A 25,670-nucleotide genomic window follows, 5' to 3' on the forward strand; every position below is an offset into this window, starting at 1 on the left:
GACCAGCAGTTGCACAGGTGCCTAGACAGCAGCAGTGGCATCAGCCTTCTTCACAGGAGGAGGAGGAGAGAGAAGTGGAGATGGCAGAGACCTCGAAGGTCGCCAGCCTCCCTCCACGTTGCAGGGCATGCCCCCCATTCATCCAGTTCAGAATCTCTCCTCTCCCCAGCATCGTCTTTATAACTTCACCTGCTTAAAGTCTGCCCTCGCTTGCTTCCTTCTGCTGCAGGCGAAGCGCAACCAGGCAGTCCCTACAAAGAAACCCGCCCTTTAAAAAGTGTCCTCTAACCCCTTATGTGCATGCCTTGTGTGTGTGTGTGTGTGTGTGTGTCTAGGGCTGGGGAAGGGGACGCCCTAAAGCAGGATGAGGGCAGGTTCTGTGTCTGATGCACTTTTTACCCTCGGCGTCTCCACACAACCCCTATGCTCAGAGAATAGCTGAGAATGGCTTTGGCTGCCGGCTCTTTCCGCCTTCCTCTTCCTCTGGAAACTTGAGCCTTTCCCAGCATTTCTGGGGGACTCAATCATCTCCACTGCACCAGCCTCAAGCCCCGAGCAGCGCTGCTCCAACCCGAACCCCACCCCCCAGCTCTCTGCCGCCCTCTCCCGGCGCCGTCAGCAGGGCCGCGAAGAGCGCACGCGCGCGCTCACGCCGGCGTCCCCGGGCCAGCTTGCCATTCTGCGCGTGCGCATCGAGTGCGGGCAGTTCCGAAGACCCAAGAGGAAGGTAAACCTGCTGAAGCGGGCAGGTGGCTGGCGGTCCGGCCCGTGAAGGAGCTGCCGGGAGCTCGTGCCCTGCAGGTCTGGAGCCTTCGGCATTTGCTCCCTCCTGGGCGACTCCGGTGGGCTCGGAGCGCGCTTTTTGCCAAGGGGCGTGACCTGAGCCCGCCTCCTGGGTTTGGGAGTGGAGGGGGGTGGGGAATCTTTGAGGCCTGTTATTAATTTGGTGCCTGTTGATTGCTGGGGAGGTTTTCTCGAGGAGGGCACAGAGTTTGCAAATAGCGGACAGGAAGGGGTGAAGCTGGACCACGTGGGAGCTGGGGTGACCCGAGCCGTGGGGCTGTGAGGAGCTGGCGCCCCGTTTCTCCGGCTGTGTGTGTCAGGAGTCGGAGGGAGGTTAGGGAGCACTGCTACAAAACGAGGAGCCTGCTAGAAATTGTGCAGGTGTTTGGGATCACATTCAGGACGGCAATTCGGTCATTTCTGTGTTCTCACTTTTCTCACAGAAAGACGCACGGCCACCAACACGCACTCACTTGCCTCTTTGCATCCTAGGACATGACACAAGTGGCACATCCTGGCCATGGGGTCCCAGCAGTCCGCTTATGCTCACCCCCCTTCTTGCAAGCGGAAGAAGGCAGATGACAGGGAGGATTTGCTGGCTGAACGGGAGCAGGAAGAAGCCATTGCTCAGTTCCCATATGTGGAGTTCACAGGGCGAGATAGCATCACCTGTCTCACGTGCCAGGGGACAGGCTACATTCCAACAGGTGAGAGTCTTTGGTGATCATGGGAAGGATGATTCCCCAAGGAGAATTCCAGGATACCCAGAGGGCTTCTCCGGTCTCCCAGCCAGAACTTTTCTCCTGGGCGGCAGTACCACGGTCATAGGCCATGTCCTGTGGAGCCAGCTGAGCTGACTTGATAAACTTGCGCAGGTTCCACAGCTTCTCTAGGTTTCCCAGTATTCGAAAGCCTTGCTTTTCTTCACTTCCACTCTTTTGTTCGTTGTTTCCTTGGTTTGGAACGTTTGGCTTGCTCTAGACTGTGGGATTTGTTGACGGGCACATTTCTTTATTGCTGTCGCTCATAAGGCCTGGCGTGGCTTTGTGGGGGAGGAGCAGACACCATCTTGGAAGCTTCTGTTCAAGGAAGCAGGTAGTGAATCATTAACGACCTAAGATCTGAAAAATAAGTCAAGTGGAGGGAGAAAAACGTGCACAGGCGTGGAGCCTGGATTGGGTACAGAATCATCTATCACTAAGTTGGCTCTCAAGAAGTCTTAGCAGTGTAGATGGAGGGTCACAGAGGTTTAGAGCTGGTAAGAACCTTAGAAACCATTTACTCCAAAGCCTTCATATTACAGATGAGGACACAGTGGCCTAGAGAGCTAATGACTTCCCCAAGGCTATGCCATAGCTGAAAGCCATGCAGCAGCTCAAGGCCATGCAGTAAAGCCAGAACGAGATCCTAGATTTCTCAACTTCCACGTCACTGCCGTGGGAGCACTGATAGATATTTTGTAATTTGTAGCACTGTCTACATATTGTTTCTTGTTCATTAGACCCCAAATATAAAACTGGTATCTTAGAAACGTCTAATTCCAGACAATATATTTGTGACAGGCTACTGTGTGTGTGATAGAAAGTACTACAACACGTGGGGTTTATTGTACCGAAATTGTTGTTTGTTTCTTTTCTAGAGCAAGTAAATGAGTTGGTGGCTTTGATCCCACACAGTGATCAGAGATTGCGTCCTCAGAGAACGTGAGTCACCTGCGTCTCTCCTCTTAATGCCTACGGTGGTCCCTAGTCCCTTTTTCTGTGTATGAATGCCAGTTAACTTCTTGAAAACGTTATCTGTTCCTGTAAATTCCCCACTTGCTTTGATACTGTTTGCTCAAGTAAGATGTCTCTGCCCCCATCACAGTCTGGGGAAGGGAACTTGAAGCTAGAAACGTTTTGAGAACAGAGGGCCAAATGAAGGAACTGGAATCAGTAGGAATTGGAGAAGAGGGCGTCCTGGCAGGTGAAGAGATGTTTCTGTCCACACAGTTCCTCTCTTCAGCTTCTCTTCCCAGACGGCAGACAGCATTCAGATGGGTTTGTGAACCCGCTCCACGTACTCTTTCCTGGTTTGTGATTCCTTGCTCTTTTCACTTTCTTGTCCCTCCCCGCCTCATTCCTGCTTTTGCATTTAATCTTGACTGATTGGACCTGGATATCTGACTGCCTGGGTTGTCATGTGCTTTGTCGTTTGCAGTAAGCAGTATGTCCTCCTGTCTGTTCTGCTCTGTCTCCTGGCATCTGGTTTGGTGGTTTTCTTCCTGTTTCCACATTCGGTCCTCGTGGATGATGACGGCATCAAAGTGGTGAAAGTCACGTTTAATGAGCAGGACTCCCTTGTAATCCTCGCCATCACGGTAAGATTAGGGCCTCCCTTCCTGGGTGTGCACCTGTGAGTCTTGTAGCCAGGACACTTACACGTGTTTCCTCTCTTGCTCTGATGCAGGCCACCCTGAAAATCAGGAACTCCAACTTCTACTCTGTGGCGGTGACCAGCCTGTCCAGCCAGGTTCAGTACATGAACACCGTGGTTGGGTCATATGTGACAACTAACATCTCCCTCATTCCACCTCGGAGCGAGCATCTGGTATGCCATCCTTTTAGGATCCTGGCCCCGTGGGCCTGAGAAAAGAGTAGGCACTGTGGAATGCTATCACCTCATTACTTTCCTCTTCCTCTCCTCATTTCCACTTGTAGCAACTGGTTGATGAGGAAGACATTGATGAGCTCTGTAATTATGAAAAATTAGGGAAGAAAATCAGCGAGCATTTAAGTGTTACAGGAACAAAAGAATTTGTCGGAGAAAGCAATTTGCCAGCAATCGAGGAGAGGCCGTGTGGTCCTTTGGCCTCTCAACAGGGAAGAGGTTGGAAGATCTGTTAGAGGCTCATCGTCTGGATCAGGGACAGTCTTGGGGAAATACTTTGTATGTGATAGAAGAATGCTCTCAGGTCCTTGTGTTGCAGATTGTAGTACTGTTCTTTGTCAAGCCTCCTTAGCCACAGACTGACTCTGGTGTCTTATTTTCAGGTGAATTTTACCGTGAAGGCTGAGATGGGAGGACCATTTTCCTATGTGTAGTAAGGACAGTGTTCTCTACATGTGTGCTTTTTACTGGATGAAAGGGATTCAGAGTTGAGCTCAATTGTTGGGGGCCGGTCCTGCCTTAAGTTCCAGCCTTGGGCCTGTGGGTTCCCTAGTTTTGGGCATCTTGAAGTTTATTTGGAGGATGTGGTATTTTTTTTTTTTTTTTTTTTTTTTTTGCGGTACGCGGGCCTCTCACTGTTGTGGCCTCTCCCGTTGCGGAGCACAAGCTCCGGACGCGCAGGCTCAGCGGCCATGGCTCACGGGCCGAGCCGCTCCGCGGCATGTGGAATCTTCCCGGACCGGGGCACGAACCCGTGTCCCCTGCATCGGCAGGCAGACTCTCAACCACTGTGCCACCGGTGAAGCCCAGGATGTGGTATTTGATATGTGACTGAAGTGCTCAAATTTCTTAAAGAGAACATTAGGCCACTAGAAACATTTCCAAGCTGCAGCATTTTGTGATGGGTATGAACAAACAAAAAGATGGTGTTGTGGGAGGATGGAAGGACACTTGTGGGGACTCGGAACTAGTGAGCCAGGACAGCACTTAAACCAGAAGGGCGGGTGTGGGGCAGGGGAGGTGCCCAAACGGGGCTGACTGCTCCTTAGTTTGACAGTGTAACTCAGCACTCCTGCTGATTCGCCTTTTTTTAAAAAAACAAAACCAAAAACAACCATTTCTCTGTTTGCTGTTTTGCAGCTTCTTCTGCAGGTTACCCGATATCCTGGTGCACAGCACAGTGGTCTTCATGCGGTACGTTGCTCATTTCCCTGTGTCCAGGGCCTTTGTGTTTGAGCCTGGACCGTCAGGCCACGTGAGCTGGCCACCTTTGCTCAGGAGAGCCCGTGGGACCCACAGACCAAAGGGGGGATGCCCAGTACCTTACAGGCACAGACACGGCAGAGCCTTGCTGTCGTTTAGATACAGTGTCCAAATCCCTGTCACAAATCACCAGGGTCACAGTGAACGGTTAGTTGTAGAATTTTCTCCATGAAATGGGGTCGAGTTGTGTGATCCCTTTAGAATCCTGATGGAACTAGTAAAGAAAAGAAAAGCTTTCTCAAGGCGTAAGCCCTGGGCATCTGGCCAGACTTACTCTGTAGCCACACAAATTACCACACTGTCATGGACCGGTAGCGTAATCTCTCGAACCGTGACTGTTAAATTTGCAAGTGACAAGGTTCTGCTGCAGACATTTGAAATAGCAGGGTTAGAGCAGGGTTTCTTAGCCTTGGCACTATTGACATTTTGGGCCAGACAGTTGTTTGTTGCGAGGGGCTGTTCTGTGCCTTGTAGGACGTTTTACAGCCTGGCCTCTACCCACTAGATGCCAGTAACACCACCTCCTCCCCCACTCAGTTGTAACAACCCCAAATGTTCAGACGTTGCCAGAAGTCCCCTGTGGGTTAAAATCGTCCCCGGTTCAGAACCACATATTTAGAGGGTCAGCTCAGGGCACAGTGTCTCTGGGGATGTGGAAAGATCCTCTGACCTCCTGGTTGTGTAACCATGAAGATACGTATCTAGGACCTGTGGATGTTACTGCCTGAGCTTGCAAGAAATTACTCGGGCGATGTTTCTTACTTATTTCGTCTCAGAAACAATTAATTCTCGTTGGTTTTCCTTTCCCTAGAACTTCAGTGAAGATTTCCTACATTGGCCACATGACCCAGAGCTCCCTGGAGACACATCACTATGTGGATTGTGGAGCAAATTCCACAGCTGTTTAGAAACTGCTCGTGGTCCTTCCATGGCAGCACCTGTCAGAAGAGACACAGCATCTGTTTCCGGGGCCTGAGCCCTGTACCTACCCCAGGGGGTAGAACCAGAGGAGAAATTGGTTCTCTCAGTCCCCAGCAGACGTTCCTCCTGCCACTAGGGAGGAAAACTCCTCTCTGTAGCGCCATTTACTTTTCTCAGAACCAGCAGGATCACTGCCTAGTGCCTAGCCTATGCACAGCAAATAGTAGGCACTCAAAGAAGGTTTGAAGAGTTTAACTGAGATCTTTTCAACTGTTCTTGGGCCATTATCAGTTAAAATCATGCCATGGTTCTAGGGTATCAGACGATAGAGTGATCCGGAAATAAGACGGTCGGTGCGGTTGCAGAACTATTTTCGGGGCCTCACCACAGAAGAGGCAGCAGGGAGGGAGCATTTGGATACATTAAAGAAGAAAGCACAGACCATTCAATATGTGAAATTTATTCATCTGCTTCCAAATGCCTAGGAACTTTATTAAAGAAAAAAAAATAACTTTTTTTTTCCTGTAGAAAGTTAAAACTGTTTTTACCAAGAGTCTGTGGGGTCTGATTTACCCTTCATCCATTGGCTGGAACATGGATTGGAGAATTTGGTAGAAAAGTAAACCCTGCTTTTGATTCATCTGTGTCTCCTCTGATTGTCTGGGTGTCTCAGTAGGCACCTCTGGGGGACCGTAGAATAGTTGCTTGTGAAGTGTTAATCAGCACACGATGGGAAGGGAACAGAAGAAGCCCTGCTTGTACTGTCCCCATGAGCTCCTATCACAGTCCGTCTACCTCTGATGGTGACAGGTTGGCCTGTCGCTGTTGTAGAACAGAGCACTTAATGCCCCCTGGAGGTTGGACGAGGTAGAGCAGTGATGCCTGAGGATTGAGAAGCTGCTTCCCTGAGGAGGAATAACTTGCGAATTAAGAGGACCTGGTTTGAAGTTGAAAGTTTCTTGAACTGTCTCCACCCTCTCCACCACCCAAAGCGCAGGCTCCAGCCCCACGATGGCAGGGCATCTAGGGGAAGCTTGAGTAGTCAGTTTCAGAACTCCGCTGAGGTGGGCTCCTTCTCCAGCACTCGTGCCTTGGGAAACCCTAATAGCAACAGGTGGTGGCACAGGGTCTATTTTCTTTTTTGTCCTCATTCACATAGCTTGATTTTCAATATCAATGATCTTTGCACTCTGAATCTTCAGGCTAAGGCTAAATTTCATGGTGACCATGCTTGAGTAACCCAAGAGCTGAGGGTTGAAAGCCGAGTTTCCCTGTTAACCTGGATCCTTTAACGGCCTGTAGTACACGATGGTGATGACTGTTCTGTGTGTAAATGATGGAACACGACTTGTATGGAAGCAGATGTGCACTATTTTTGAGGACATGCCCTGAACACATGAAGATGTGCACATTGCTACATTTTTTTATTTTCCGATTTTCCAAACATCCTCTAGCGTATTTTTCATGTGATTTTGACGAGGTTACTCCTATTGGTACTTCAGTTTTGAATAATTTTTTGTGACCATGTGCCTCAGTAGCATTTCTTGCTTCTCAATGTTCTCTTTATTTTTTTATTTTAGAACTTTCAAGTTGTTTACTCATTTTTTTTTTAATTGGAGTATAGTTGTTTTACAGTGTTGTATTAGTTTCTGCTGTACAGCGAAGTGGAGTTCCCTGTGCTATACAGCAGGTTCTTATTATCTGTTTTATACATATTAGTATATATGTCAATCCCAATCTCCCAGTTCGTCCCCCCACCCCACCCCCCTGCTTTTCCCCCCTGGTATCCATACATTTGTTCTCTACATCTGTGTTTCTGTTTCTGCCTTGCAAACTGGTTCATCTGTACCATTTTTCTAGATTCCACATGTATGCGTTAGTATATGGTATTTTGTTTTTCTCTTTCTGACTTACTTCAGTCTCTATGACAGTCTCTAGGTCCATCCACATCTCTTCAAATGACCCAATTTCGCTCCTTTTTATGGCTGATCAATATTCCATTGTATATATGTACCACATCTTTATCCATTCATCTGCCGATGGTAATTTAGGTTGCTTCCATGACTTGACTATTCTAAATAGTGCTGCAGTGAACTTAGGGTGCATGTGGCATGTGTCCTTTTGAATTATGGTTTTCTCTGGGTATATGCCCAGTAGTGGGATTGCTGAGTTGTATGGTAGTTATATTTTTAGTTTTCTAAGGAACCTCCATACTGTTCTCCATAGTGGCTGTATCAATTTACCTTCCCACCAACAGTGCAAGAGGGTTCCCTTTTCTCCACATCCTCTCCAGCATTTATTGTTTGTAGATTTTCTGATGATGCCCATTCTAACCGGTGTGAGGTGACACCTCGTTGTAGTTTTGATGTGCGTTTCTCTAATAATTAGTGATGTTGAGCAGCTTTTCATGTGCCTTTTCTTTGGAGAAACGTCTATTTAGGTCTTCTGCCCATTATTTGATTGGGTTGTTTTTTTGATATTGAGCTGCATGAGCTGTTTATATATTTTGGAGATTAATCCTTTGTCTGTTGATTTGTTTGAAAATATTTTCTCCCATTCTGAGGGTTGTCTTTTTGTTTATAGTTTCCTTTGCTGTGCAAAAGCTTTTAAGTTTCATTAGGTCCCATTTGTTTATTTTTGTTTTTATTTCCATTACTCTAGGAGGTGCGTCAAAAAAGATCTTGCTGTGATTTATGTCAAAGAGTGTTCTTCCTATGTTTTCCTCTAAGAGTTTTATAGTGTCTGGTCTTACATTTAGGTCTTTAATCCATTTTGAGTTTATTTTTGTGTATGCTGTTAGGGGGTATTCTAATTTCATTCTTTTACATGTAGCTGTCCAGTTTTTCCAGTACCACTTATTGAAGAGGCTGTCTTTTCTCCATTGTATATCCTTGCCTCCTTTGTCATACCTTAGTTGACCATAGGTGTGTGGGTTTATCTCTGGGCTTTCTATTCTGTTCCATTGATCTATATTTCAGTTTTTGTGCCCATACCATACTGTCTTGATTACTGTAGCTTTGTAGTATAGTCTGAGGTCAGGGAGTCTGATTCCTCCAGCTCCGTTTTTTTTCCTCAAGATTGCTTTGGCTATTCGGGGTCTTTTGTGTCTCCAGACATATTTTAAGATTTTTTTGTTCTAGTTCTGTAAAAAAAAATGCCATTGGTAATTTGATAGGGATTGCATTGAATCTGTAGATTGCGTTGGGTAGTATAGTCATTTTCACAGTATTGATTCTTCCAATCCAAGAACATGGTATATCTCTCCATCTATTTGTATCATCTTTCACTTCTTTCATCAGTGTCTTATAGTTTTCTGTATACAGGTCTTTTGTCTCCCTAGGTAGGTTTATTCCTAGATATTTTATTCTTTTTGTTGCAGTGGTAAATGGGAGTGTTTCCTTAATTTCTCTCTCAGATTTTTCATCATTAGTATGTAGGAATGCAAGAGATTTCTGTGCATTTTGTATCCTGCAACTTTAACCAATTCATTGATTAGCTCTAGTAGTTTTCTGGTGGCATCTTTAGGATTCTCTATGTATACTATCATGTCATCTGCAAACAGTGGCAGTTTTACTTCTTTTCCAATTTGTATTCCTTTTATTTCTTTTTCTTCTCTGATTGCTGTGGCTAGGGCTAGGACTTTGAAAACTACGTTGAATAATAGTGGCAAGAGTGGACATCCTTGTCTTGTTCCTGATCTTAGAAGAAATGCTTTCAGTTTTTCACCATTGAGAATGATGTTTGCTGTGGTTTGTCATATATGGCCTTTATTATGTTGAGGTAGGTTCCCTCTATGCCCACTTTCTGGAGAGTTCTTATCATAAATGGTGTTGAATTTAGTCAAAAGCTTTTTCTGCATCTATTGAGATGATCATATGGTTTTTATTCTTCGATTTGTTAATGTGGTGTATCACATTGATTTGTGTATATTGAAGAATCGTTGCATCCCTGGGATAAATCCCACTTGATCGTGGTGTATGATACTGTTAAAGTGTTGTTGGATTCTGTTTGCTAGTATTTTGTTGAGGATTTTTGCATCCATATTCATCAGTGATAGTGGTCTGTAATTTTCTTTTTTTTTGTAGTATCTTTGTCTGGTTTTGGTCAGGGTGATGGTGCCGCCATAGAAGGAGTTTGGGAGTGTTCCTTCCTCTGCAATTTTTTGGAAGAGTTTGAGAAGGATGGGTATTAGCTCTTCTCTAAATGTTTGATAGAATTCACCTATGAAGCCATCTGGTCCTGGACTTTTGTTTGTTGGGAGATTTTTTATCACACTTTCAATTTCATTACTTGTGATTGGTATGTTCATATTTTCTATTTCTTCCTGGTTCAGTCTTGGAAGGTTATACCTTTCGAAGGATTTGTCCATTTCTTCTAGGTTGTCCATTTTATTGGCATAGAGTTGCTTGTAGTAGTTCCCTTATGATTCTTTGTGTTTCTGCAGTGTCCGTTGTAACTTCCCCTTTTTCATTTCTAATTTTACTGATTTGAGTCCTCTCCCTCTTTTTCTTGATGAGTCTAGCTAATGGTTTCTCAATTTTTAAATTTAATTTTACTTACTTATTTTTTTGAATTTTATTTTTTATACAGCAGGTTCTTTTTTAATAAATTTATTTATGTATTTTTGTCTGCGTTGGGTCTTTGTTGTTGCACATGGGCTTTCTCTAGTTGCAGTGAATGGGGGCTGCTCTTCATTGCGGTGTGCGGGCTTCTCACTGCGGTGGCTTCTCTTGTTGCGGAACATGGGCTCTAGGCACGTGGGCTTCAGTAGTTGTGGCACACAGGCTCAGTAGTTGTGGTGCACGGGCTTAGTTGCTCCGTGGCATGTGGGATCTTCCCGGACCAGGGCTCGAACCTGTGTCCCCTGCATTGGCAGGTGGATTCTTAACCACTGCGCCATCAGGGAAGTCCTATACATCAGGTTCTTATTAGTTATCTATTTTATACATATTAGTGTAGATATGTCGATCCCAGTCTACTCAAAGAACCAGCTTTTAGTTTTATTGATCTTTGCTAATGTTTTCTATGTTTCTGTTTCATTTATTTCTCCTCTGATCTTTATGATTTCTTTCCTTCTGCTAACTTTGGGTTTTGTTTTTTGTTCTTTCTCTAATTCGTTTAGGTGTAAGGTTAGATTGTTTATTTGAGATTTTTCTTGTTTCTTGAGGTAGGATTGTGTTGCTATAAATTTCCCTCTTAGAACTGCTTTTGCTGCATCCCATAGGTTTTGGATCATTGTGTTTTCATTGTCATTTGTCTCTAGGTATCTTTTGATTTCCTCTTTGATTTCTTCAGTGATCTCTTGGTTATTTAGTAACGTATTGTGTAGCCTTCGTGTGTTTGTGTTTTTTACAAATTGATTGTAATTGATTTCTAATCTTAAAGCATTGTGGTCGGAAAAGACGCTTGATATGATTTCAATTTTCTTAAATTTACCAAGACTTGATTTGTGACCCAAGGTGTGATCTATCCTGGAGAACGTTCCGTGCGCACTTGAGAAGAAAGTGTAATCTGCTTTTTTGGATGGAATGTCCTATAAATATCAATTAAATCTATCTGGTCTATTGTGTTGTTTAAAGCTTATGTTTCCTTATTAATTTTCTGTCCAGATGATCTGTCCATTGGTATAAGTGAGGTGTTAAAGTCCCCCACTATTATCGTGTTACTGTTGATTTCCTCTTTTATAGCTGTTAGCATTTGCCTTACATATTGAGGTGCTTCTATGTTGGGTGCATATATATTTATAATTGTTATATCTTCTTGGATTGATCCCTTGATCATTATATAGTGTCCTTCCTTATCTCTTGTAACATTCTTTATTTTAAAGTCTACTTTATCTGATATGAGTATAGCTATTCCAGCTTTCTTTTGATTTCCATTTGCATGGAATATTTCTTTCCATCCCCTCACTTTCAGTCTGAATGTGTCCCTAGGTCTGAAGTGGGTCTCCTGTAGACAGCATATATATGGGTCTTGTTTTTGTATCCATTCAGTGAGTCTGTGTCTTTTGGTTAGAGTGTTTAATCCATTCACATTTAAAGTACTTATTGATATGTATGTTCCTATTACCATTTTCTTAATTGTTTTGGGTTTGTTTTTATAGGTGTTTTGCTTCTCTTGTGTTTCCCACTTAGAGAATTTCCTTTAGCATTTGTCGTAGAGCTGGTTTGGTGATGTTGTCTCTTAGCTTTTGCTTGTCTGTAAAGCTTTTGATTTCTCCATCGAATCTGAATGTGATCCTTGCTGGGTAGAGTATTCTTGGTTGTAGGTTCTTCCCTTTCATCACTTTAAATATATTGTGCCACTCCCTTCTGCCTTGCAGAGTTTCTGCTGAGAAATCAGCTTTTAACCTTATGGGAGTTCCCTTGTATGTTATTTGTCGTTTTTCCCTTGTTGCTTTTAATAATTTTTCTTTGTCTTTAATTTTTGTCCATTTGATTACTATGTGTCTTGGCAAGTTTCTCCTTGGGTTTATCCTGTATGGGACTCTGTGCTTCCTGGACTTGGGTGGCTATTTCCTTTCCCATGTTAGGGAAATTTTCAACTATAATCTCTTCAAATATTTTCTCAGGTCCGTCCTTTCTCTCTCTCCTTCTGGGACCCCTATAATGTGAATGTTAGTGTGTTTAATGTTGTCCCCGAGATCTCTTAGGCTGTCTTCATTTCTTTTCATTCTTTTTTCTTTATTCTGTTCTGTGACAGTGATTTCCACCATTCTGTCTTCCAGGTCCCTTATCCGTTCTTCTGCCTCAATGATTCTGCTATTGATTTCTTCTAGTGTAGTTTTCATTTCAGTTATTGTATTGTTCATCTCTGTTTGTTTGTTCTTTAATTCTTCTAGGTCTTTGTTAAACATTTCTTGCATCTTCTCTATCTTTGCCTCCATTCTTTTTCCGAGGTCCTGGATCATCTTCACTATCATTATTCTGAATTCTTTTTCTGGAAGGTTACCTATCTCCACTTCATTTAGTCGTTTTTCTGGGGTTTTATCTTGTTCCTTCATCTGGGATATAGTCCTCTGCCTTTTCGTTTTGCTATCTTTCTGTGATTGTGGTTTTTGTTCTGCAGGCTGCAGGTTTGTAGTTCTTCTTGCTTCTGCTGTCTGCCGTCTGCTGGATGATGCTATCTAAGAGGTTTGTGCAAGGTTCCTGATGGGAGCGACTGGTGGTGTGTAGAGCTGGGTGTCGCTCTGGTGGGCAGAGCTCAGTAAAACTTTAATCCACTTGTCTGCTGATGTGTGGGGCTGAGTTCCCTCCCTGTTGGTTGTTTGGCCTGAGGCGACCCAGCACTGGAGCCTACAGGCTCTTCGGTGGAGCTAATGGTGGACTCCAGGAGGGCTCACACCAGTGAGTACTTCCCAGAACTTCTGCCAGTGTCCTTGTCTCCGTGGTGAGCTACAGCCATCCCCCGCCTCGGCAGGAGACCCTCCAACACTAGCAGGTAGGTCTAGTTCAGTCTCCTCTGGGGTCACTGCTCCTTCCCCCCTGGGTCCTGGTGTGCACACTACTTTGTGTGTGCCCTCCAGGAGTGGAGTCTCTCCCCCAGTCCTGTCGAAGTCCTGCAGTCAAATCCTGCTGGCCTTCAAGGTCTGAGTCTCTGGGGATTCCTCCTCCTGTTGCCGGACCCCCAGGTTGGGAAGGCTGACATGGGGCTCAGAACCTTCACTCCATTGGGTGGACTTCTGTGGTATAATTGTTCTCCAGTTTGTGAGTCGCCCACCCAGCAGTTATGGGATTTGGTTTTATCATGATTGCATCCCTCCTGCCATTTCACTGAGACTTCTCCTTTGTCTTTGGATATGGGGTATGTTTTTTGGTGAGTTCCAGTGTCTTCCTGTTGATGATTGTTCAGCAGTTAGTTGGGATTCTGGTGTTCTCACAAGAGGCAGTCAATGTTATCTTTAAATGCAGCTATGGTATTCAAATGAGAGCAGTTAACTTTTGTAAACATACAGCAGGAAGTCTTATCTAATAATGCTACGAACTCTCATACCTGTTTATATTCTCAGCATCCCATACTGCACTTCGGGATGCTCTGCGTAGCTGTATCATGCTCTCTGTTAATTCTTGGACAAATACATAGAATTTGCTCTCGGCAACACCAAAATAGAAAGGGGAAGTGGTTGGCTCTGGTGTTATTGCTATCACCATTGTATTTGTACTGGATTGAGATTTGGAAGGAGTGTGTTTCTTTTTTAAATTTTATTAAAGTATAGTTGATTTACAATTTGTATTAATTCCTGCTGTGCAGCAGAGTGATTCAGTTATACATATATTGCGTGGGCCAAAAGGTTCATTTGGTTTTTTCTGTAAGATGGCTCTAGTGGCACTTAGTTGTCTTTAACTTCATCTGAAACAATTTTGTTAGATTGTATGTGACAGCTGTCATGTCAGCATGCATTTAAAAAAAGACATCAAAATTGGTGAATTTTTGTGTAGCCATCTTAACACTGAAGATGGGGGGGAAACCCCAACATTTTAGGCATATTATGCTTTATTATTTCAAGAAAGGTAAAAACGCAACTAAAACCCCAAAAAAAGATTTGTGCAGTGTATGGAGAAGGTGCTGTGACTGATTGAACACGTCTGAAGTGGTTTGTGAAGTTTCTTCTCGCTGGATGGTGCTCCACGGTTGGGTAGATCAGTTGAAGTTGATACGGATCAAATCGAAACAATAATTGAGAACAATCAACTTTATACCATACGGGAGATAGCTGACATACTCAAAATATCCAAATCAAGCGTTGAAAATCATTTGCACCAGCTTGGTTATGCCAATCGCTTTGATGTTTGGGTTCCACATAAGTTAAGCAAAAGAAAAAAAACCTTGTTGACCATACTTCTGCATGTGATTCTCTATTGAAACCTAATGAAAATGTTCCATTTTTAAAACAAATTGTGGTAGGCGATGAAGAGTGGATACGGTACAGCAGTGTGGAACAGAAGAGATCATGGGGCAAGCGAAATGAACCACCACCAACCACACCAAAGGCCGGTCTTCATCCAAAGAAGGTGATGTTGTGTATATGGTGGGATTGGAAGGGAGTCCTCTATTATGAGCTCCTTCCAGAAAACCAAACAATTAATTCCAGCAAGTACTGCTCCCAACCGGACCAACTGAAAATGGCATTCGACTAAAAGCATCCAGAATTAGTCAACAGAAAATGCATAATCTTCCATCAGGATAATTCAAGACTGCATGTTTCTTTGATGACCAGGCAAAAACTGTTACAGCTTGGCTGGGAAGTTCTGATTCATCCGCCATATTTACTAGACATTGCACCTTCAGATTTCCATTTATTTCAGTCTTTATAAAATTCTCTTAATGGAAAAAATTTCAATTCCCTGGAAGACTGTAAAAGGCACCTGGAACAGTTCTTTGCTTAAAAAGATAAAAAGTTTTGGGAAGATGGAATTACCTGAAAAATGGCAGAAGATAGTAGAACAAAAGGGTGAATACGTTGTTCAATAAAGTTCTTGGTGGAAATGAAAAATGTGTCTTTTATTTTTACTTAAAACACCAAAGGCACTTTTTAGCCCACCCAATATATATTCTTTTTCATATTCTTTTCCATTATGGTTTATTACAGGATGTTGAATATAGTTCCCTGTGCTATACAGTAGGACCTTGTTGTTTATCCATCCTGTATATAACAGTTTGCATCTGCTAACCCCAAACTCCTGATCCTTCCCTCCCCCACCTCCCCTCCCCCGTGGCAACCACAAGTCCGTTCTCTATTTCTGTGAGTCTTTTTTTCTGTTTTGTAGATATGTTCATTTGCATCATATTTTAGACTCCACATATAAATGATATCATATGGTATTTTTCTTTGTCTGACTTACTTCAACTCTAGGTCCATCCATGTTGCTGCAAATAGCATTATTTTTTCTTTTTTATGGGTGAGTAATATTCCCATGTATTCCATGTGAGATATACACACACACACACACACACACATATCACATCTTCTTTATCCATTCATCTGTTGATGGACATTTAGGTTGTTTCCACACCTTGGCTATTGTAAATAGTGCTGCTTTGAACATAGGGGTGCGTGTATCTTTTGGAATTATGGTTTTGTCTGGGTGTATGCCCAGGAGTGGGATTGCTGGATCATATGGCAACTCTATTTCTAGTTTTTTGAGAAACCTCCATACTGTTCTCCATAGTGGCTGCACCAATTTACATTCCCACCAACAGTGTAAGAGGGTTCCTTATTCTCCACACCCTCTCCGGGTTTATTATTTGTAGACTTTTTAAAGATGGCCATTCTGACCAGTGTGAGGTGGTACTTCATTGTAGTTCTGATTTGCATTTCTCTAATAATTAGTGGTGATGATGAGCATATTTTCATGTGTCTACTGGCCATCTGTATGTCTTTTTTGGAGAAATGTATATTTAGGTCTTCTGCCTAATTTTCGATTGGGTTGTTTGTTTTTTTGTTGTTATTTAATTGTATGAGCTGTTTGTATATTTTGGAAATTAAGCCCTTGTCAGGTACATCATTTGCAAATATTTTCTCACAGTCCATAGGCTGTCTTTTCATTTTGTTTCTGGTTTCCTTTGCTGTGCAAAAGCTTATAGGTTTAATTAGGTCCCATTTGTTTATTTTTGCTTTTATTTCTAGTGCCTTGGGAGACTGATCTAAAAACATTGGTACAGTTTATGTCAGAGAATGTTTTGCCTGTGTTCTCTTCCGGAAGTTTTATGGTGTCATGTCTTATGTTTAAGTCTTTAAGTCATTTTGAGTTTATTTTTGTATGTGGTGTGAGGGTGTGTTCTAACTTCATTGATTTGCATATGGCTGTCCAACTTTCCCAACACCACTTGCTGAAGAGACTATCTTTTCACCATTGTATATTCTTGCCTTGTATATTCTTTGTTGAAGATTTACTGACCATAGGTATGTGGTTTATCTCTGGGCTCTCTATTCTGTTCCATTGATCCATATGTCTGTTTTTGTGCCAATACCACACTGTTTTGATTACTGCAGCTTTGCAGTATTGTCTTAAATCTGGGAGGGTTAAGCCTCCTGCTTTGTTCTTTTTCCTCAGGATTGCTTTGGCGATTCTGGACCTTTTATGGTTCCCTATAAAATTTAGGATTATTTGTTCTTGTTTTGTGAAAAATGTCATGGGTCATTTGATAAGGGATCACATTAAATCTATAGATTGCTTTGGGTAGTGTGGCCATTTTAACAATATTAGTTTTTCCAGTCCAAGAGCATGGGATATCTTTCCATTTCTTTGAATCATCTTCAGTTTCCTTTATTAATGTTTTATAGTTTTCAGCATATAAGTCTTCCACCTCCTTGGTGAGGTTTATTCCTAAGTATTTTAATTTTTTTGATGTGATTTTAAGAGAGATTGTTTACATTCCCTTTCTGATATTTCACTGTTAGTGTAAAGAAATGCAAACAATTTCTGTATCTTAATCTTGTAGGCTGATACCTTGCTGAATTCATTTATCAGTTCTAGTAGTTTTGGTGTGGAGTCTTTAGGGTTTTCTATATATAGTATCATGCCATCTGCATATAATGGCAGTTTTACCTCTTCCCTGCCAATCTGAGTACCTTTTATTTCTTGTCTGATTGCTGTGGCTAGGACTTCCAATACTATGTTGAATGAAAGTGGTGAGAGTAGGCATTCTTGTCTTGTGCCAGATATTAGCAGGAAGGCTTTCAGCTTTTCACCATTGAGTATTATATTGGCTGTGGGTTTGTCATAAATAACTTTTATTATGTTGAGATATGTTCCATCTATACCCACTTTCGTAAGGGTTTTTATCATGAATGGATGTTGAATTTTATTGGATGCTTTTTCTGCATCTTTTGAGATCATCATATGGTTTTTGTCTTTTCTTTTGTTGATGTGGTGTATCATATTCATTTGTATATTTTGACCCTGTGATGATCCTTGTGACCCTGGGATGAATCTAACTTGGTCATGGTGTATGACCGTTTTTATGTGTTGTTGGATTTGGTTTGCTAATATTTTGCTGAGAATTTTTGCATCTATATTCATCAAAGATATTGGCCTGTAATTTTCGTTTTTGGTAGTGTCTTTGTCTGTCTTTGGTATCAGGGTGATGGTGGCTTCATAGAATGTCTTTGGGAGTGTTCCTTTTTCTTCAGTCTTTTGGAAGAGTTTGAGAAGGATCAGTATAAACTCTTCTTTGTATATTTGGTAGAATTCACCTGTGAAGCCATATGGTCCTGGACTTTAGTTTGTAGGGAGTTTTTTAAATTACACATTCTAGGGGGCTTCCCTGGTGCGCAGTGATTGGGAGTCCGCCTGCCGATGCAGGGGACACGGGTTCGTGTCCCGGTCCGGGAAGATCCCACATGCCACGGAGCGGCTGGGCCCGTGAGCCATGGCCACTGAGCCTGCGCATCCGGAGCCGGTGCTCTGCAACGGGAGAGGCCACAACAGTGAGAGGCCCGCGTACTGAAAAAAAAAAAAAAAATTACACATTCTATTTCACTTCTAGTGATCATTCTGTTCAAGTTATCTGTTTCTTCTTTTTTTAAATTTATTAATGTATTTATTTTTGACTGCGTTGGGTCTTCGTTGCTGCGCACAAGCTTTCTCTAGTTTCGGTGAGCAGGGGCTACTCTTCATTGTGGTGCACGGGCTTCTCATTGTGGTGGATTCTCTTGTTGCAAAGCACAGGCTCTAGGCATGCGGGCTTCAGTAGCTGTGGCACATGGGCTCAATGGTTGTGGCTCACGGGCTTAGTTGCTCTGCGGTATGTGGGGTCTTCCCAGACCAGGGATTGAACCCGTGTCCCCTGCTTTGGCAGGCGGATTCTTAACCACTAAGCCACGAGGGAAGTCCCTCTATTTCTTCTTGCTCCAGTTTTGGTGGGCTGTATGTTTGTAGAAACTTGTCCATTTCTTCCAGGTTATCAAATTTGTTGGCATATAATTGTGCATAGTATTCTCGTGGTTTGTGGCATTTCTCTGGTATCAGCTGTGATTTCTCCTCTTTCATTTCTTATTTTTTTATTTGGGTCTTCTCTCTTTTCTTCTTGGTGAGCCTGGCCACAGGTTTGTCAATTTTGTTTACACTTTCAAAGAACTGGCTCTTGGTTTTATTGATTTTTTTTAATTGTTTTTTTTAAATCTCTATTTTATTTATTTCCTCTCTGATATTTATTATCTCCTTCCTCCTGCTAATTTTAGGGTTTTTTGTTCTTCTTTTTCTAATTCTTTTAGGTGGTGTGTTCGGTTGTTTATTTGAGATTTTTCTTATTTCTTAAAGAAGACCTGTATCACTATGAACTTCTCTCTAAGAACTGCTTTTGCTGCATTTCATAGATTTCATATGGTTGTGCTTTCATTGTCATTTACCTCAAGGTTTTTTTTTTTGTTTTTTTTTTTTTTGTGGTACGCAGGCCTCTCACTGTTGTGGCCTCTCCCCTTGCGGGGCACAGGCTCCGGACGCGGAGGCTCAGCGGCCATGGCTCACGGGCGCAGCCGCTCCGCGGCATGTGGGATCTTCCCAGACCGGGGCACGAACCCGTGTCCCCTGCATCGGCAGGTGGACTTTCAACCACTGCGCCACCAGGGAAGCCCCCTCAAGGTACTTTTAAATTTCTTCTTTGATTTCATCATTGACCTATTGGTTTTTTAGTAGCATGTTGTTTAGTCCATGTATTGTTTTTTTTTCTCGTTTCTTTTTCTTTGGTTGATTTCTAGTTTCATGCCATCATTGTCAGAAAAGATGCTTGAAATAATTTCTATCCTCTTAAATTTGTTGAGGCTTGTTGAGACTTGTGCCCTAGTACGTGGCCAATCCTAGAGAGTGTTCCATGTGCATTTGAAAAGAAGAAAGAAGGTGTATTCTGCTTTTTTGGCTGTAATATCTTGAAAATATCAATTAAGTATAACAGTTCTATTGTATCATTTAGGATCTCTGTTGCCTTATTGATCTTCTGTCTCGAAGATCTGTCCATTGATGTGAGTGGGGTGTTAAAATCTCCTACTATTATTGTATTCCATCAATTTCTCCCTTTATGTCTGTTAGTATTTGTTTTATGTATTTGGGTGCTCCTATATTGGGTGCATATATATGGACAAGTGTAATATCCTTTTCTTGTGTTGATCCTTTTATCATTATATAGTATCCTTCTTTATCTTTCTTTATAGCCTTTGTTTTAAAGTCTATTTTGTCTGATGTGAGTATTGCCACCCCCGCTTTCTTGTCATTTCCGTTTGCATGAAATGTCTTTTCCCATCCTCTCACTTTCTTTTTTTTTAAAATAAAGTGGGTTTTTTAAAATTTTTATTTATTTTATTTCTGGCTGTGTTGGGTCTTCGTTGCTGCACGCAGGCTTTTCTCTGGTTGTGGCGAGCAGGGCCTACTCTTCTTTGCGGTGCACGGGCTTCTCATTGCAGTGGCTTCTCTTGTTGTGGAACACGGGCTCTAGGCACACAGGCTTCAGTAGTTGTGGCACACAGGCTTAGTAGCTGTGGCTCGTGGGTTCTAGAGCACAGGCTCAGTAGTTGTGGTGCATGGGCTTAGTTGCTCCACGGCATATGGGATCTTCCCGGACCAGGGCTCGAACCTGTGTCCCCTGCATTGGCAGGTGGATTCTTAACCACTGTGCAACCAGGGAAGCCCCATCCCCTCACTTTCAATCTATGTGTGTCCTTTGCCCTAAAGTGGGTCTCTTGTAGGCAGCGTATTGTAGGCTCTTGTCCTTTTTATCCAGTCTGCCACTCTGTGTCTTTTGATTGGAGCATTTAGTCCATTGACATTTAAGGTAATTACTGATAGATATGTTATTTATTGCCATTTTAAACCTTGTTTTCCCATTGACTTTATATTTCTTCTTTGTCCCTTTCTTTTTTTGTTTTTCCTTTTGTGGTTTGATGATTTTTTTTTTTTTTTGTAGTATGCTTGTGTTCTCTTCTTTTTGGTTTTTGTGAATCTATTGTATGTTTTTGATTTTTGGATACCCTGTTTTGGAAGTATGTTAACCCCTTCCTATATCTACTTGCTTTAGACTGGTAGTCATACAGGCTTAAACACACTCTAGGGAAAAAAATCTACATTTTCTTACTGTCCTCCCCCACATTTTACGATTTTGATGTCCTCTTTTACATCTTCACGTTCATCCTTTTGCTGTTCATTGTCGTTACCATCACTTTCACAGAAATTTTTTGTTTTGTCTTTCTTTAAATCTGTGTACTGGCTTATTTACGTGATTTACTTTCCAATTGTGATTTTCTCTTCCCTGTAGATTCTTCTTTTCTATTTAGAGAAGGCCTTTCAATATTTCCTTTAGGATAGGTTTAGTATTGCTGTATTCTTTTAGTTTTTGCCTGTGTGAGAAGTTCTTTATCTCTTCTTCTATTCTAAATGATAATCTTGCTGGGTAGAGTATCCTAGGTTGCAGACTTTTCCCTTTCAGGACTTTGAATATATCTTGCCACTCCTTTCTGGCCTGCAACGTTTCAGTGGAGAAATCAGCCGATAGGCTTAGGGGGGTTACCTTGTAGTTAACTCTTTGTTTTTCTCTTGCTGCCTTTAGAATCCTCTCTTTAACTTTTGCCATTTTAATTATAGTATGTCTTGGTGTAGGTCTGTTTGGGTTCATCTTGTTTGGGATCCTCTGTGCTTCCCGTAACTGGATATCTGTTTCCTTCTCTAGGTTTGGGAAGTTTTCAGCCACAGTTTCTTCAAATACGTTTTCAATTCCCTTTTCTCTTTCTTCTCCTTCTGGGATCCCTATTATGCATAGATTGGCATGCTTTATATTATCCCATAAGTCTCTTATATTGCTTTCATTTTTTAAAATTTGGCTTTCTGTCTGCCGCTCTGATTGGGTGCTTTCCATTATTCTGTCTTCCAGGTCACTTATTTGCTCCTCTGCCTTATTCATTCTGCTATTCATTGCCTTTAGCTCAGCTTTCCTCTTGGCGAATGAGTTCTCTAATTTTTCTTGGTTCCTTTTTTATAGTTTCTAGTTCCTTTTTACAGTAATCTGCATTTCTGTCAATAGCCCTTCTTAATTCCGTCAGTATTTTCATTATCTCCTTTTTGAACTCTGTGTCTGTTAGACTGATGAGATCTGTTTCACTTGTTCTTTCAGGGGAATTCTCCTCTGATTTTTTAACTGGGAGCGGTTCCTCTGCTTCTTCATTTTACTTATATTTCTGTTGCTTTATGGGTTTAGGAGAAACAATTATCTACTGTGGCCTTGGAGGGCTATTTATATGGGGGAGCATCCCTGTGTAGCCTGCTTGGGTTTAATATTTTTGGTGCGAGGGCTGTTTTTAGCATGGATGCCTGTCACATCTGTCCTTAGTGTATGCTGGCCGTTATCCCCTTGATAGGAGGTGTGACTGGCGTTGTGGTGATCAGAGCCTGCACTAGATGTTGAGCGAGGCAGCCGTGCAGGGAGAGATTTCAGCCCTGCTTCCTAAGTTGCGTGGCCCCTGGGCTCGGCTGTGATCTCAGCCCCTCCTCTGCACGTGGGCAACCCGCTGGTGGCTGGGGCGTGGGAGCCCACCCAGGCAGCGGCCCACTGAGGTGGTGGCTTGGGTGCGTGCTCCCAGAGCCTGTAGAGGCTGCTACGGCGGCTCCACCCCTCCCTTTGTACACCCCTTAATGGTGCTTCACTTCTATGGCGGGCTCGGGCTTCTGCAAACACCCCCAGTTGCGGCTGTACCGCACTCCAGCCCCTTCCGGCTGTCTCCGTGCAGCCAACAGCAGTCCTCTCCCCAGGTCTGTTCTCTAAACCCTGCGTTCCAGCACCCAGCCCCCACCCATACCAGCAGCTGCGCATAGACCGCCTGTGTACGTCTCTCTCTGTTCTGCCCGCCACAAACCAGGTGTGCTCTCCTCCGAGCCTCTGGAGCTCCCTTTCTGTCCTGGCTGATCTCCCCACCAGTGAGGCGGCTTCCCAGGGTGCAGGAACCTCGCCACTCCTTCAGTTCCTTCCCAGGGGAGCAGGTCCCGTCCCACTTGCTCTTCTTTTTTTTTTTTTTTTTTTTCTTTCATCCTGCCCGGTTACGTGGAGATCCTTCTTGTCCTTTCAGGTGTTTGAGGTCTCCTGCCAGTGATGGGTAGGTATTCTGTGAGAATTTTTCCCTTTGTATTTTTTGATGTATTTGTGGGAGGAGGTTCCACATCCTTCTACTCCACCATCTTGACTGGAGTGCAGGAATGTGTTTCTTGGAGATGAAGCTTCACCAGAGATCTTTCTCTGTAGCTTCTGGGTTGGCCTCTGCCGTGACCTCTTTCTTAACTCTCAAAGTACTTACACCATGTCCCCTGGTTGAAATCTCCATTTATTCATTTACTCGTTCCAAAAAAGTATTTATTGAGCACCTGCTATATGCTAAGGATTGCATTTTCTATGCGTTTTTGTCCAGAGTCATAGGTAGATGTTTCATATGCCATGATAAGCCTCTGATACTCACTGGGTCCCATATAGGCCACAATTTACTTCCACCGTCTGTTCTGCAACACTAGTTACCCCAAAGCAGGATCCCTGAGACCGCTGGGTCACCTGTCCTTTCTAGGGATTCTAGCCCCAGATGTGAAACTATTAAAAGAATCAGCCTGGGGACTTCCCTGGTGGTCCAGTGGTTGAGACTTCGCCTTCCAGTGCAAGGGGTACGGGTTCGATCCCTGGTCAGGGAGCTAAGATCCCACATGCCTCAGGGCCAAAAAACCAAAACGAAACAGAAGCAATTTTGTAACAAATTCAATAAAGACTTTAAAAATGGTCCACATTTAAAAAAAAAAAAAGAATCAGCCTGTTTGTAAAAGCTCTACATGAATCTAAGGGGTCCTAAGTATTTCTCTGGGCAAAATAATCCTTATTCTTTGCCTTTATAAGTAAGCTTCTTCATCACCTCGAGATTCATTCTGTGCATTCTGTGTTTCTTCTCTTGTTTAGAAGGGGAAACTATTTCGGAAGTTGGTCTGTGATTTACCCAGAATCCAGGGTCCTGAGCAAGTCTTCACTGGAGTCAGACTCCTGGGTTCCACTCAGTGCAAAAAGCAAAAGCCCTTGGAGGCAGGACACTTTCGTAGAGACGAGGAAGCTCAAGAAAGGAACAGTAGCCTGACTGAGGCCTACAGCTAGTAAGCCAGGTCTGTCCCCTCAGTCCCGCCGGGGTCAGAATGTTATCTGAGAGGTTATTGTGCCTCGAGAGACCTTCTGCCTTTCCTGGGGCATCAGGGATCATGGGAATTAGTGGTGAGCCTCTGGCCCAGGTCGGGACAAGGGGGCAGTGATACTGTAGTGCAGTACTGCCACCCAGGGTGGTGCGTTTTGATCTGACCACAGATGCAGGGCTTTCTGTCCCGCTGCTTCTCTTCCCTTCTGCTTCATTCATCAGTTACCAATGCAGCAGTTGCTATTATTTCTAGGTTTGACTGGGTACCCGGGAAATGGGTGGGCTACGAGGGATCAGCTTTATATCCTGATGCAGATGGGACTCCTCTTACCAGGGACTGAGCTGATGCTCACGATCTGTTGAGCTGCTTTGGAATAAGTCGCTCTGACACCACTGTGGGCAGTGAAGTGAGCTAGGGAGCAGGATAGGCGCTGAGCGTGGCTGACAGGTTGGAACCAGACTCCACTATTCAGCTCCGTATGTGGTCTGAGAGGCTTCCATAAGCGTCCGCAGACCTCTCCCCCTTGCCCCCACTAGCTCTCTTGGTATATGGAAGGGTTGTTTATTTTAAATTATGAGATAGCTCTTCTAATTGTGTGTTCTTATGTTTGCGATTCACTTTTAGTTTGTCGGGAACTAGCCCCCTCTAGTGGAAAAGGTGACCACTTCCTCATTTTTGCCCCACATAACACAAGTCTTTGGAAGGCAAGAAGGGACCGGCTGTCCCTCCGTGTGTTGAGAAGACACCCATGGAAGCTTTAGGTGCCAGCCCAGCAAGTGAGGAACGGGGGCCGGGAAAAAGGAATAAGGGGTGGGGCGAGTGTTCAGCACTAACACTTCTGCTTGAACTGAAGTCTGAGGGAAAGATACAGATAAATAGATTGACTGGTGCACTGGGCCTCTGTGGATTCCCTCCCCTGCCCTCCCCCCGGCACCGTGCACCCCCCCCCCGCCTCGGGGCGTCTCTGGTCTCTCCCGAGTGGCACGACGCAGGCCCCACCTCCCCGTCGGAGTTCAGCGAGCATCTTTTCTCTTGCACTAATCCGCCTGGAGGTGTGTCTGGGCTTATGCTCCCACTCCCTCTCGTGTGCCTCCCTTCCCAAACCTCGGTCTCTGTTCCTAGTTCACCCCTGGGTTCCACTTGGTGCCAAAGTTTACGAAAGAGGATTCTGTCCTGCCCACAGACTCCAGGACTAATGAAAAATAAAGCACAAAGCACAAGCCAATATGTACTTTCCAATAATTTTTTTGTTTTTAATATCAATTGACATTTTAAAAAATACAGAGGTGTTTGACACAGAATAGCACCATTGTGTGGGACACACACAGTTCCTGCGCCCGGCACCCGAAGGGGGGGTTCTCTTGCCTGGGCTGGGGGGCAGTCACTCAGGGGGCGTTTGACTCACACCAGTTAGTTTCCTGCCTCTGCCTTGACCCAAAGGTCTTACAGGAAGACAATAAATAAATAGAACACCGAGATTTTATTTTGCAGTCTGCCCAGTTCAGGTCTCTTAGAGAAGGGAGAAAAGTCCAAACTGTGAGAGGGTGGGATGAATGGACGTCAGGTCAGGTCAGCCATTCAGTGCAGAGTCCTAGAGTGACTGGGATTGGAAAGTACTTGGGTCCTTTGGGTTTGCAATGGATTGTGTTGTTTCTGGGTTCGGGTTTTTACAAGAAGCAGACAGGCCCTATGTCCACACCAAATTCCTGCTCGGGCCCTCCTATGTCCATGGGTGCAATGTCAATGATGGGGAGACGTGAGGTCTTCTGCGACCGGTACTCAATCATAGTCTTGCCCCACTTACCGGTGTGTTTCTAGGGGAGAAAGAGAGGAGAGTCGGCGGATGCCTTACGATCCGGTGCCAGCTGCCCTGGACCCCAAAACTGAACACACGCGGGGAGCCTAGACCTCTCTTGG

At 43.8% G+C, this 25,670-nt stretch overlaps 2 protein-coding genes across 3 annotated transcripts in view; one reads left to right on the forward strand and one right to left on the reverse strand.

The window, feature by feature from the left end:
• The first annotated feature begins 698 nt into the window (after window positions 1-698).
• Window positions 699-7,295, forward strand: TMEM106C (transmembrane protein 106C). The gene is made up of 8 exons (XM_082849801.1): window positions 699-801; window positions 1,276-1,490; window positions 2,423-2,486; window positions 2,983-3,142; window positions 3,232-3,372; window positions 3,816-3,865; window positions 4,573-4,626; window positions 5,507-7,295. The coding sequence occupies exons 2-8, from the start codon at window positions 1,304-1,306 to the stop codon at window positions 5,601-5,603; spliced, it is 753 nt and encodes a 250-aa protein (XP_082705927.1). The 5' UTR covers window positions 699-801; window positions 1,276-1,303; the 3' UTR covers window positions 5,604-7,295.
• Window positions 7,296-25,420: 18,125 nt separating this feature from the next.
• COL2A1 (collagen type II alpha 1 chain) overlaps window positions 25,421-25,670 on the reverse strand; it is a gene marked incomplete at both ends in the record, with an annotated part of 30,130 nt that continues 29,880 nt past the window's right edge. For both annotated transcript variants that reach the window (XM_082849747.1, XM_082849748.1), the window contains one exon: window positions 25,421-25,567. In XM_082849747.1, coding sequence (XP_082705873.1) covers window positions 25,421-25,567 — 147 coding nt within the window. The remainder of the gene's footprint in view (window positions 25,568-25,670) is intronic.

Source organism: Leucopleurus acutus (genome assembly GCF_964270905.1).
Source record: "Leucopleurus acutus genome assembly, chromosome: 11".
NCBI classification, from domain to species: domain Eukaryota; kingdom Metazoa; phylum Chordata; class Mammalia; order Artiodactyla; family Delphinidae; genus Leucopleurus; species Leucopleurus acutus.